Source organism: Carcharodon carcharias, chromosome 9 (assembly GCF_017639515.1).
Source record: "Carcharodon carcharias isolate sCarCar2 chromosome 9, sCarCar2.pri, whole genome shotgun sequence".
NCBI lineage: Eukaryota > Metazoa > Chordata > Chondrichthyes > Lamniformes > Lamnidae > Carcharodon > Carcharodon carcharias.
The window spans coordinates 15,789,343-15,801,682 of NC_054475.1; the positions used below are offsets into that span (position 1 = coordinate 15,789,343).

The 12,340-nt window shown below is 43.2% G+C and overlaps 1 protein-coding gene across 1 annotated transcript in view; it reads right to left on the reverse strand.

The window, feature by feature from the left end:
- LOC121282376 (lysine-specific demethylase 9-like) overlaps positions 1–12,340 on the reverse strand; it is a 79,234-nt gene that overhangs the window by 12,482 nt on the left and 54,412 nt on the right. The window contains exons 3-5 of the mRNA XM_041196097.1: positions 3,979–4,116; positions 1,610–1,752; positions 1,356–1,523 (exon numbers count right to left, since the gene is read on the reverse strand). Of these exons, the coding sequence (XP_041052031.1) occupies positions 1,356–1,523; positions 1,610–1,752; positions 3,979–4,116 (449 nt within the window). The remainder of the gene's footprint in view (positions 1–1,355; positions 1,524–1,609; positions 1,753–3,978; positions 4,117–12,340) is intronic.

The following is a 12,340-nucleotide window of genomic DNA, read 5'->3' on the forward strand; positions in this document are numbered from 1 at the left end:
TGGGATTTTAGCAAAATTCCAATCTTGAAATGGTGGCCAGGTCAGGTTGGCTGAAGATTTGGTTTGAATCTTGAGAGACAAGAAAGCCTGTTTGGCCCACTTTAGCAACCACCATTAAACAAAGGCAGATTACTTTCAGGAAAAATAATCAATTAGGAAGAGAGTGTGAAAGAGAGTGTGTTAAAAAAAAAAATAACTGCATCAAGAAAAATTTGGCAACTGACAAGTTTATTCACTAACACATTCCCAGAACGCTGCAGCGTCAAAGGGGGATGCAGGTGCAAATGAGTGTGCACCACCAGCATGGGCAGCACCAGAGGGGACAGCCGTGAGTTGGTGCCACACTGTTGGAGGTGCCATTTAGAATGCAGTTCTTTTCCAGGCAGGCGTAGGCAGAAGCAAGGTTGGAAGGTGGAACGAAGATGTGAGTGAAGGTTAGATGGAAATGATCAAAGACAGGCTTGCCTTGGATTGAGATGACTCGATTGAGTGGGTGGGGGTTTACTTGGAGGGAGAGTTTAAGGCAGGCAGGTTCATGCACCTATAAATACGCACGGGAATACATGATGAATGGTAGGACCCTGGGAAGTACCGAGGATCAGAGGGACCTTGGTGTGCACGTTCACCGGTCCCTTAAGGTAGCGGGACAAGTAGATAAGGTGGTAAAGAAGGCAGATGGGATACTTGCCTTTATTAGCCGAGGCATAGAATATAAGAGCCGGGAGGTTATGCTGGAACTGCGTAAAACTCTGGTTAGGCCACAGCTAGAGTAGCGTGTGCAGTTCTGGAATCCGCATTATAGGAAGGGTGTGACTGCACTAGAGTGCAGAAGGGATTTACCAGGATGTTGCCTGGGCTGGAGAGTTTTAGTTATGAGAGATTGGATAGGCTGGGGTTATTTTCCCTGGAGCAGAGGAGTTTGAGGGAGGGTATGATTGAGGTGTATAAAGTTATGAGGGGCATAGATAGGGTAGACAGGAAGAACTTATCCCCTTGATGGAGGGATCAATAACCGGGGGCATAGATTTAAGGTTAGGGGCAGGAGGTTTACAGAGGATGCGAGGAAGATTTTTTTCACCCAGAGGATGGTGGGAATCTGGGACTCACTGCCTGAAAGGATGGTAGAGGCAGAAACCCTCGTAACATTTAAGAAGTATTTGGATGTGCACTTACAATGCCATGGCATACAAGGCTATGGGCCTAGTGCTGGAAAGTGGGATTAGAAGAGTTAGGTACTTGTTTGACTGGTGCAGACTCGATGGGCCGAAGGGCCTTTTTCTGTGCTGTAGACCTCTATGACTCCATAAATACATGTGTGAATGCAAAGTCATACAAGCATGTTACAATTTTCTTACCACTCTCCGTACTGGACTGCCTTCAGCACACCTACAGCTGCTGTGCTCTTCCAATCAAAGCCTTGACCCACATGGTCTGCATGGGCTCGCGTCCGATCTTCAAAGAGTATTTCACGGGGCTCACTGGCCCGAGGTAGATACTGGAGATTCTTGATTTCGTTCATTGACCTGTGCAAGATTGGAAATGGTCAATGTCAAGTTCACCGCTTATTCGAATGTCTCTCAATATAGATACATTTCAAGCCCCTTCCTACCGTCGTCTCTTGAAGGGGGACTTTGGCATGTCTGCAGTCGGGATCATCTGCTCGCCAGGCCTCACCCACATTATGGGGCCATCATCACTCTGCGATCGGCAGTGCAGCTGAAGGTTGGATAGGGTTCCCCATGGCAGTGTCATCTGATTAAGAGAAACAGCATAAATTACTCCAAATAATGTGGGGTCCCCAGTGTCTAAATCATACCAGATTTCACAGAATCTTAAAACACAGAAGCAGGTCATTCAGCCCATGATGCTGGAGCCAGTTCTCTGAAGGAGCTAGCCAATTAGCCCCACCACCCTGCACTTTCCCAATAGCCCTGCAACTTTATCTTTTTTATGGGGAGCATAAACACTGACATGGACCGGCTGGGCCAAATGGCCTGTTTGTGCTGTAACTCTTTTGCACTTTGTAGTATTTACACAATTTCATTTTTGAAAGTTACTACTGAATCTGCTTCAACCATCCTCTCAAGCAGCACATTCCAGATGATAACTCACTCCATAAAGTTTCTAATCTCTTCTTGGCTTCAGAGCAACAAAAATTAATATGTAAGTACAACAAATAATTAGGAAGTCAAATGTATTCTGGTGTTAATTGTAAAATGGTTGGATTACAAGAGTAAGGAAGTCTTGCTGCAATTGTTGTCTATCACATACAGTTTTCATTTCTGTACCCAAGGAAGGAAGGATATACTTTTCATAGTGCAATGGAATGCAATGGAGGGTCACTAGGTTAACCCCTGGGATGAGGGGATTGCCCTATTAGGAGAAATTGAGTAAAATGGGTCCAAGGGGCAAGACAGTGGGTGTGACAAGGTAGATGCCTGGGGCTGTTTCCTCTGGCTGGAGTGTTGAAGGCATGTGGGGAGTGTCTCAGGATAAGGGGTCATCCATTTAGGACTGAGGTGAGGACTAATTTCTTCTCTATTCTCTACCCCAGAGTGTGAGAATGCTCAGTCATTGAGTATATTCAAAGCAAAGTCCATCACTTTGCACTTCTCTACATCATAGCACACCTCCACCCTTCCATTGTGAAAAACATCCATTCAGGACCATCCTTTGCTTCCTGTCACTGAGCCAACTTTGTATCCATACCGGCACTCTCTCTTCAATGTCACTGACTTTGATATTCTTAATATGTCCCCTGTATGGCACTTTGTCAAATGCATTCTAAAAATTCAGAGATACATCTGCTGCACGCTTTAATCAACCTTCTCCATTACCTCAGCAAAGAACTCATCAAGTTAGTCAGACGTGTTTTTCCTTTAACAAATTCATGCTGGCTGTCTTTGATTAATCTATACATTTCTAAATAGAAGCTTAATTTTATCCCCAATTATGGCTCCCCAACATTGATGTTAGTGGCCTGAGAGTTTTTCGCCTTTCTTGAATAATGGTATAATATTAGCACTCCTTCAGACCTCCAACAGTGCCCCTGTACCCACTGAGGATTGAAAAATTCTGATCAATGTCTCTGGCTAATTCTACATTTGCTTCTTTTAACAACCTAGGATGCATTTCATCTGGACCAGGTGACTTAGCAACCTTCCAGTAATGCTAATCTTTTTAGTAGACTTCTCTACCTATTACTACCCTCTCCTTGTAACCTTCACATTATCCACTTGCTTTTTAAAGTCTGATGCAAAGTACTCATTTAATACCCATCTCCTCTGCCTCTACACAGAAATTACACTGAGTCCTTCATAGGTCTCACTTTTTCCCTAGGAAATCTCATACATTATACGTTCATAAATATTTTAGGTTCAAATTACTGTTACCTGCTAATATTTTATCATAACTCTACCTCCCGTATGAACCTTTTCAATTTCCTCCTACTTCCATAATCCTCCTGGTTATTAAATGAATCTTGCTCCTTCCAGCTATATTTTAACTTTTATTTCCTTTTGTTATCTGGGGAGCATTAGCTTTGGATGCTCTACTTATTCCCTTCAAAGGCATATGCCTAGTTAGTATGTGAATTCCTTGAAAGTCTTTCATTGTTTCATTACTGCTTTACCGTACCAAATTATCTGTGTTAAGTCCCTTCTTAAATCACTGGAATAATGCAATGGGAATTTTAACATCCCCTTGTTGGGGTAGAAATGGCCTCTGTAGGATCTTATTTGAAAGACAGTACCCTGACAGGGCAGCACTCCATCAGTTCCACACTGGGGGCATCAGCTGGATTATGGGCTCACGTCTCAGGAGTGGGAATTGGCCCCACAATGTTCTGACCCACAGGCTAAAGTGTTACCACTGAGTGTGGAACATGCAATGTAGGGATGGAGCAGCATCCTGCTTCATACTCTGAACATGCACTGCATGAACCCTTCACCATTAACCAATCCAAATCTGCAAACTTACTTTCAAAAACGGAGAGTCTTCCAACATATCAAGAAATTCGGGGAAGTAATCTCCAACCTCTTCATCCACTGCTCCCACCAAGCTGATCTGTCTCATTGGACCTGCTCTGTACGTGCCACAACAATAAGTCCGTGAAACCTGTCCAGAGAGAGAGTTCAGTTAACAATACCTAGGAATAGGCAGTAATTGACCACAAGGGAAAACCACATTGTAGATAGGAATTTTCCCAACAGTCAATATGGACAATCAATTCTGCTTCACCCATTTCTTAAAATCAAGCAGCACAGGAGACATCAGTATGATCCAAGTCTGTGTCGGCTCTTTGGAAGACCTATCCAATTCTGCCCTGCTCTTTTTCCATTGTCCTGCAATTCTTTTTCTTTTCAAGGATCAATACCCAATTGAGTTGCGAAAGTTCTACTGAATCTGCTTCCACCACTGTTTCATGCCGTTTCAGATCGCAACTTGCTGTTTTAATAAAAAAACTCCCCTCCGTTTCTTCTGCCAATTACCTTCATGTTGATTTCTAGCCGATAATTTAGATTTCTTTCCCCTTCAATATCACAGACCTATGGCAATGATATAACTGCTCAGAGTGGAGATTGCATACGTGAACTGAACCAATTTTTCTGCTACCAGGTAACCAGCACAGTATTAAACAGAGAACTGTGATCAGTAATGCTAGTTGGTGTTGTAACTCGGCATGTTACAGATGATTCACCGTGAAAATCTCACGTACGCCAAGACAGTGCAAGGACATGTGATGCTGAAGTCATCCTGTGTTCCCATCATGTTCAGCGCCCTCATGCTACCCAGCTCAGAAATGTTTCTCAAGTCACAGCCTGCGTTTAGGCAGACACAATCAATAACTGCACTGTAATGTATAATCAGAGTATACACAAACTATAAACATTCACTCTTACACTCTACTGAAATCCCAGTAATACCACTGATTCCAATTCAAGCATACAGAATTACTTTACTGCCAATTAGGAATCAGGCTTGGTTTCAACCTGACTCAATAATAAATTAAGGAATCAAAGAATCTTCCAGCACAGGAGGCTGCCATTAGGCCATTGTGCCCATGTTAACTCTTAGAAAGAGCTATCTTAATTAGTCCCACTCCCGTGAACTTTCCCCAAAGCCCCGCAATTTTTTTCCTTCAGGTATTTATCAAACTCCCTTTTCAAAGTTATTATTTAACCTGCTCTTTCAAGCAGCGCATTCCAGGTCATAACAACGCACTGTGTAAAAACAATTCTCGTTTCCTCTCTGTTTCCTTTGCCAACTACCTCAAATCTGAATTAAACAAAACTGAAACTGATTCAATCCCAAAGTTTAAACGACTGACTATTTGCCAAAACAAACAGTCCCACAAGATTAGCATCGGAGAAAGACAAGAACCTGCGAGACTAAGGAGTGTACATCAACTGGGCTATCCTGAATTGAAGGGGAGTGAACCTGCCTCCTCCAGAGAGTTCCACTCAGCTTCCTTTGGAAATCAGGTAGATTCAAGCTGGATTGAGACTGGAACTACAGTTTTGGTGCAAAGTTAAACTGCTAAAATTACACGGAGTGAGAGTGTGTACTGCTTCAGAAACTAGATTAAGAGAAATCTGCCTCTCTTGTGGGTTTTATTTATGCCAAGTTTTAAATGTTATGAACTTAGTTCCTATAAAAGACAAGGAATCAGGTGTTAATTTCATCATCTATTATAGCTAAACTTTGACCTGTAACCATACTGAGAGAAATTCTACAGCAAGAATTGCTTAACCAGTGACATTCTGAAGCATACAGTATTAGAATTTAAAGAAAAAACTATCAGCACTCTGTAGCTGCAATCACTTAACCAACTATTTGGGGTTTTGCGGTCAAAGAAAAATAGCCAATATCCCATACAAACACTGTGAATACATAAAGAATTGCAGTTTCTTATAACCCCATTTGGGAGATAATCCAAACAAATCCATCCCTGCTTCCAGTGAAAGTGTTTACTAGGTCAGTCAGAAATAAGTGTACAAAGGTTTCAATTCACCCAGAAGCAGCTGTTCTTAATGGAAGAGTCACTTTCATGCAGGGTTTAATGACATCATTACTGATAAGGCTAATCAATACCTCCAAATATTTCACCCATTTCATACCACTGGGCTCAACTAGTTCTCTTTGCACCCACAGACATTCCCAACATGAACTGACAATGACAGACTCATTTATGTGGTGCTGTACAAAACTGGGATAAAAGTCAGCAGTCCATCTGGCCAGTCCCATCTAGAAAAAAAATCCTCTCTCAAAAAACCTCTCCAGCCTCAAATTCCCACAAAACCCTTTTCATTGCAAACTTTTCCTGCAGTTACTTACCCAACTCTCTTGAATTTACAATTAGTCAGACTCATTGCTTTCCTGAAATCACACCATAAATAATTTGTCAATAACGTGGGCAAGTAAAGGCCCAGGTTTTGCTGCACTAATTACAGCGAGGCTGTCAGCACACATCATTACTACACAATAAAACAGATGGCTGTAGCAACCTCTGGCTTGCGCACATGCAGTTAAATGCAAAAATCTGGAAATTGCTGTCAATTGTTTCCTTTACAGGCTCCATTGGAATCTGCACAAAGATCATTGTACTGGCGTGAACTGAGGGTAATTACTCACTAGTCTCATCTTAAAACCAGATGAAAAAGTCAGGACTAGCGCAATCTGGCTAACAGTTTTTAATGGTTCAGTAATTGATAATTATTGCTGAAATACCTCCAAGGCCCTGGAAAAAATAATTTTACAGATGTGGAGTCTCAGTCCCTCAGAAGAAAATGAACTTTGCAGAGTTTTTAAAAAATTAAATAATTTTCATTCCCCTTTCCTGTTTTTCTGAAGTCTCTCCCTTAATCCCATGCATGTGCCCCAATTTTTATTTATCTTCCGGCAAAATCACTCAAATATATATTGTTTCCTATTGTTAAATTTGTTGCTTTGGAGTCTGCACATCTCAGTAAGGATTCTCCAATCTTATCGGTCTAAGAACCTCCTGCTGCTTTTTCTAACGTCAGAGAACTCCTGTAGAGGGTGCTTACTGGATCAGACATCCAATTATCAGAAACCTCCATTGACAAGCCTGGAAAAATCCTCTGGAAAACAAGATGCAAGGCGAAAGCTTTTCTTTCGCTGCTCACAGCAAATGCCAGGTGAATGATTGAGGACTCAGTTGAGAGTTTCACATCATCGAGTGCTGCATTGGAGGAGGAAGTAAGCTACTCTGCTGGGCCCTCTCTCCACTGGCTGGTGCTGTAGTTACATTCAGATCATTTCCAAGGCCACTGACTTCTTGTTTTCATGAAAGGCTGCACAGAACTGTGCAAATAATTCCCTAAAACACCAGTTAAAACACAGAACACTCCAATAACAATTTAATTGATTTATTGCAAGTACCTCACCTCCTGACACCACAAAGCCTGTCAACCATCTACAAGACCCAAATCAGGAGCATGATGGAAACTCCTCACTTAACTGGGTGTGTGGCTCTAACAACACTTAAGAAACTCAACCCCACCAAGGACAAAGAAGACTGTTTGAATGGCATCCCATACACTAGATTAGACATTCACTCACTCAACCACCAGCACACAGTGGCAGCAATGTCTACCATCTACAAGATGCACTGCAGAAATTCACCAAGCCTCCTTCAAAAGCACCTCCCAAACTCACAACCTCAACCATCTAGAAGGACAAGGCCAACAGATACACTACCACCTGCAGGCCATTTATCACCTTGACTTAGGAATATATTGCCATTTCTTTATCATCAATGGGTCAAACTCTTGGAACTTTCTCCCTCACATCACTGTGGGTGTACCTACACCAGATGGAACACAGTGGTTCAAGAAAGTGGTTCGCCACCACCCTCCCAAGGGCAATTAAGGATGGACAATTCTTCTTATCATGTCCGTGGACAGTCTATACATGGCCCAGCCAGAAATGGACACATTTTTGTGCCTTGTTGAATTCGGCAAGTTGTGCAACAGTGCAGGGTTCCTCTAGTGATAGGCATTGCAGGAGATGTTGCATAGTCTGTGGCTCAGTTCCACATTCACAAGTTGTCGGGCTGGTTGTATATCCCCATTTGCTTAGTGACACTTTGAACGACCTACACCATCCGCCCTCACGCCTTCTCCTCCCTCCCAGAAATATGATAGAGTCCCCCTTGTCCTCACTTATCACCCCACCAGCCTCCGCATTCAAAGGATCATCCTCCGCCATTTCCGCCAACTCCAGCATGATGCCACCACCAAACACATCTTCCCTTCACCCCCCCCCCCTGTCAGCATTCCATAGGGATCGTTCCCTCCGGGACACCCTGGTCCACTCCTTCATCACCCCCTACTCCTCAACCCCCACATATGGCACCTCCCCATGCCCACACAAAAGATGTAACACCTGCCCCTTCACTTCCTCTCTCCTCACCATCCAAGGGCCCAAACACTCCTTTCAAGTGAAGCTGCATTTCCCCCAACTTAGTCTACTGTATTCGTTGCTCCCGTTGCGGTCTCCTCTACATTGGAGAGACCAAACGTAAACTAGGCGACCGCTTTGCAGAATACCTGCGGTCTGTCCGCAAGAACGACCCAAACCTCCCTGTTGCTTGCCATTTTAACACTCCACCCTGCTCTCTTGCCCACATGTCCGTCCTTGGCCTGCTGCATTGTTCCAGTGAAGCCCAACGCAAACTGGAGGAACAGCACCTCATCTTCCGACTAGGCACTTTACAGCCTTCCGGACTGAATATTGAATTCAACAACTTTAGGTCTTGAGCTCCCTCCTCCATCCCCACCCCCTTTCTGTTTCTTCCCCCTTCCTTTTGTTTTTTTCCAATAATTTATATAGATTTTTCTTTTCCCACCTATTTCCACTATTTTTAAATCTTTTATGCCCCCCCACCCCCACTAGAGCTATACCTTGAGTGCCCTACCATCCATTCTTAATTAGCACATTCATTTAGATAATATCACCAACTTCAACACCTGTGTTCTTTTGTCTGTGAAATCTTTTGATGATCTGCTCCTATCACTGCTTGCTTGTCCCTACAACCACACCACCCTCCTCCACTTCTCTCTCCACCCACCGCTCCCCACCTTAAACCAGCTTATATTTCACCCCTCTCCTTGTAAAGAAAAATCAGTTCTGTTGAAGGGTCATGAGGACTCGAAACGTCAACTCTTCTTCTCCGCCGATGCTGCCAGACCTGCTGAGTTTTTCCAAGTAATTCTGTTTTTGTTTTACACCAGTCCTAAGTCTGTTAAGGCACTTCCAGGTTGCCCAGTTGCAATTAGCTCCTGGGGGAAGGCTTTCATCCGGTAGAACTTTCATCGCTGGGGGTTGTTCGAGACTGGCGAGCCGGTCTTTCCACAAGGCGATGCGGGCTTCAGATGGAGTTGACTGTAATGAAACAACACTGTTCATGAAGCTCTTCCTTGACTTTTGGCGGCTGGGTGTAGGTGTATGACCATGTAGAGGGTGCCTCTCATCTGATGTTTGACGGAATCACTCTTTCTTGCTGGCTACCATTCTTCTTATATCAGGGGGATATATAGGCCGTTGGTGTTTGTTGGTTTTAAACAACCTGTGATAAGTCGGCAGCCTGCATTCAGAGCGGCATCCACCTTCTTAGCATGAGTAGATCTTTCCCATGCAGGGCAGGCATATTCGGCAGTGGAATAGCAAAGAGCAAATGCACTGGTTTACAATGTTTTCGAGCTTGCTCCCCATTTTATGTTAGTGAGCTTATTCAGGACGTTGTTTCATGCACTCACTCATGCCTTTGTCTTTTCAATGTGGTTCTTGAAGGTGAGGCATCTGTCAAGGGTGACTCCTAAGTAGATAGGGTGCTTGCAATGCGTCAGTGTTGCTCCACACCAGGTTACTTTAAGCTGGCATTTGGCTTCACGGTTTCTGAGGTGGAATGCACAAACTTGCATCTTTGATGGGTTTGCGCGAAGGTGGTTTTCTTCATAGTAGGATGTTAGTCCCTCCAAGGCCTCAGAAAGTGTTTTCTCCACGGTGTTAAAATCAGTGCTTTGGGCAATGATACATAAGTCATCAGCATATATAAAACGGCATATGACACATCCTATAGGTTGGTCATTCGTGTAGATGTTGTACAGCAACGGTGCAAGCACTCTTTCCTGAGGAAGACTATTCTTCTGAATACACCACCTGCTACGCTCCCAACCTAGTTCAACATAGAACCGGCGATTCCGAAACATGCTTTCTAACAACTCTGTTAAGTGAATATCTTTTGTCATCTCTAGGATTTTGCAGAGGAGACGTCTATGGTTCACTGTATTGTATGCTGCTGACAGGTCTACAAAAACAGCACCTGTTACCATCCCTTGCTCAAAACCATCTTCGATATGTTGTGTGAGGTTGAGCAGTTGGCTTGTTGTTGATTTGCCGGGGCGGAAACCTGGATAATGGACAGTTAATGCTGGCCTAGCCAGTGACGCTCACATCCACTGACTGAATAAAAAGAAAATTAATTAGTGGACTTTGTAACTAAACTTACTAACTTTAACTCATCTTTTGATCACCTCCCATGAACTCTATGTGGCTCAGTGTCAAAATTTGATAATGAAGATTTTCAGACATTTTCACAATGTTAAAGGTGTTATATAAATGCAATTGTTATTTATTGAACAGTAAGGGAGGAAGAGGTCATAAAAAGAGCAGAAGCAAACTTTTCTCTCGCAAGAACAATAGATATGCTTCTAATTAAAGGATTAATGGAGGAGGGGGGGGCGGAGCGAAGAAGACGACTGGGGCCTGAATCTAAATTGGACAGCCCTTCAAAGAGCTAGCACAGGCATGATGGGCCAAGTGATGATCTTCTGCCCGGCAAGATTCAATGACTCAAAACAATAGCTACATTGCTGCTGTGCACAACCCAATCTTGGAATAAAGTTACAACTGATTGGTCTCCAAGCCTCATTTTCTCTGTAAACCCACATGTTATTCTAAGGAACAGATTAAGTAAATTCTCACAGTAACAAGATTACAGAAGGAATAATTCAGCTTAAGTGCACAAGTTTGTACTAAGGGTAATGGAAAGCTGGGTGAAATAACAAGACACTATCCAATTTGTGCTATGAATGCTTCATTTAGGGCTCAGAAAGCCATCAAAATCCTGTCTCTGAGGCTATGAGCAGTATCTCAAGAATTCCAGTCTATATTTTCACTGTTTGCTTCACCTGACCGTTGGAGGCGACAGCATTGTTGTGGGGTGCCTAGAGGCAGGTCTATACTGACTGGGGGTCCTTTTGGGGGGGGGGGGTGTTTTTCAGAGCAATGTGTCAATGTTTAATGAGGGTCCTTGGGAGCATGACACTTTTTGTAGAGGCTCTCTGGTAGCATATAGTCAATGTAGGTCAGTGAACACTAAAACTTAGCTGTCAGAAATTACTGTTCAAAAGCAACACAGCAGGAGTGACTGCTTTGCATCCTCTCAGACAGATTCTCAAGTCAATTAATATTATACTCAAGGCCTGGCCCTTACTACCAGTTTTGAGCTTTCAATCTTCACCTACATATGACAGAGATCAATTTATAGTGGGGTGTTTGGTTTGGCAGACACTGTTGGCTAAATATTAAATATAGCATCTCCTAAACTGGCATCAGTCCAGGTTGCTCAGCCACCAAATTTTAAGCCGGTGATGGATTAATCTCTCTCTCACACAGGCAAAAAATAATCAATAAACAAACCCTCAACTCTACAGGAAGCTCAGTCAAACACAAACTGGTTACACTTGTCAGCCTGCCAGCTGCATTTGGTATCGTAAACTTACTATGTGAAGCTGCCTGAGAACAGACCCAGTCATCACCATCTGTCTATTGATCCAGACATCACAGAAGAACTCTCATTTGCTCAGCCATCATTCTCAAGCTCGATGACCTGCACTGGTGCCTGTTCTGGCAACATCTTGATTTTAAAATTCTCGTGTTCAAATCTCTCCAAGGTTTCATCTCTCCCTAACTCTGTAGCTTCCTCCAGTCCTAAAGCCCTCTGAGATCACTGCGTTTCTCCAATTTTGGTCTCTTCTGTATCCCTGATTTTAACCACTCCACCAATGTTGGCTGTGGTTTCAGCTACCTAGATCCTGAAGTTCTGAATTCCCTCTCTAAATCTCTCCACCTTTCTCATTTAAAATGCTCTTTAAAACTTACTACTTTGACTAAGCTTTTGATCATCTGTCCCAACATTTCCTTACATCCCTCTGTCAATTTTCATCTGAAAATCTCATGTGAAGCACCTGGGGACATTTTACGTTAAGGGTATTGTATAAATACAAGTTACTGTTGTTGAAACCTTAGAACA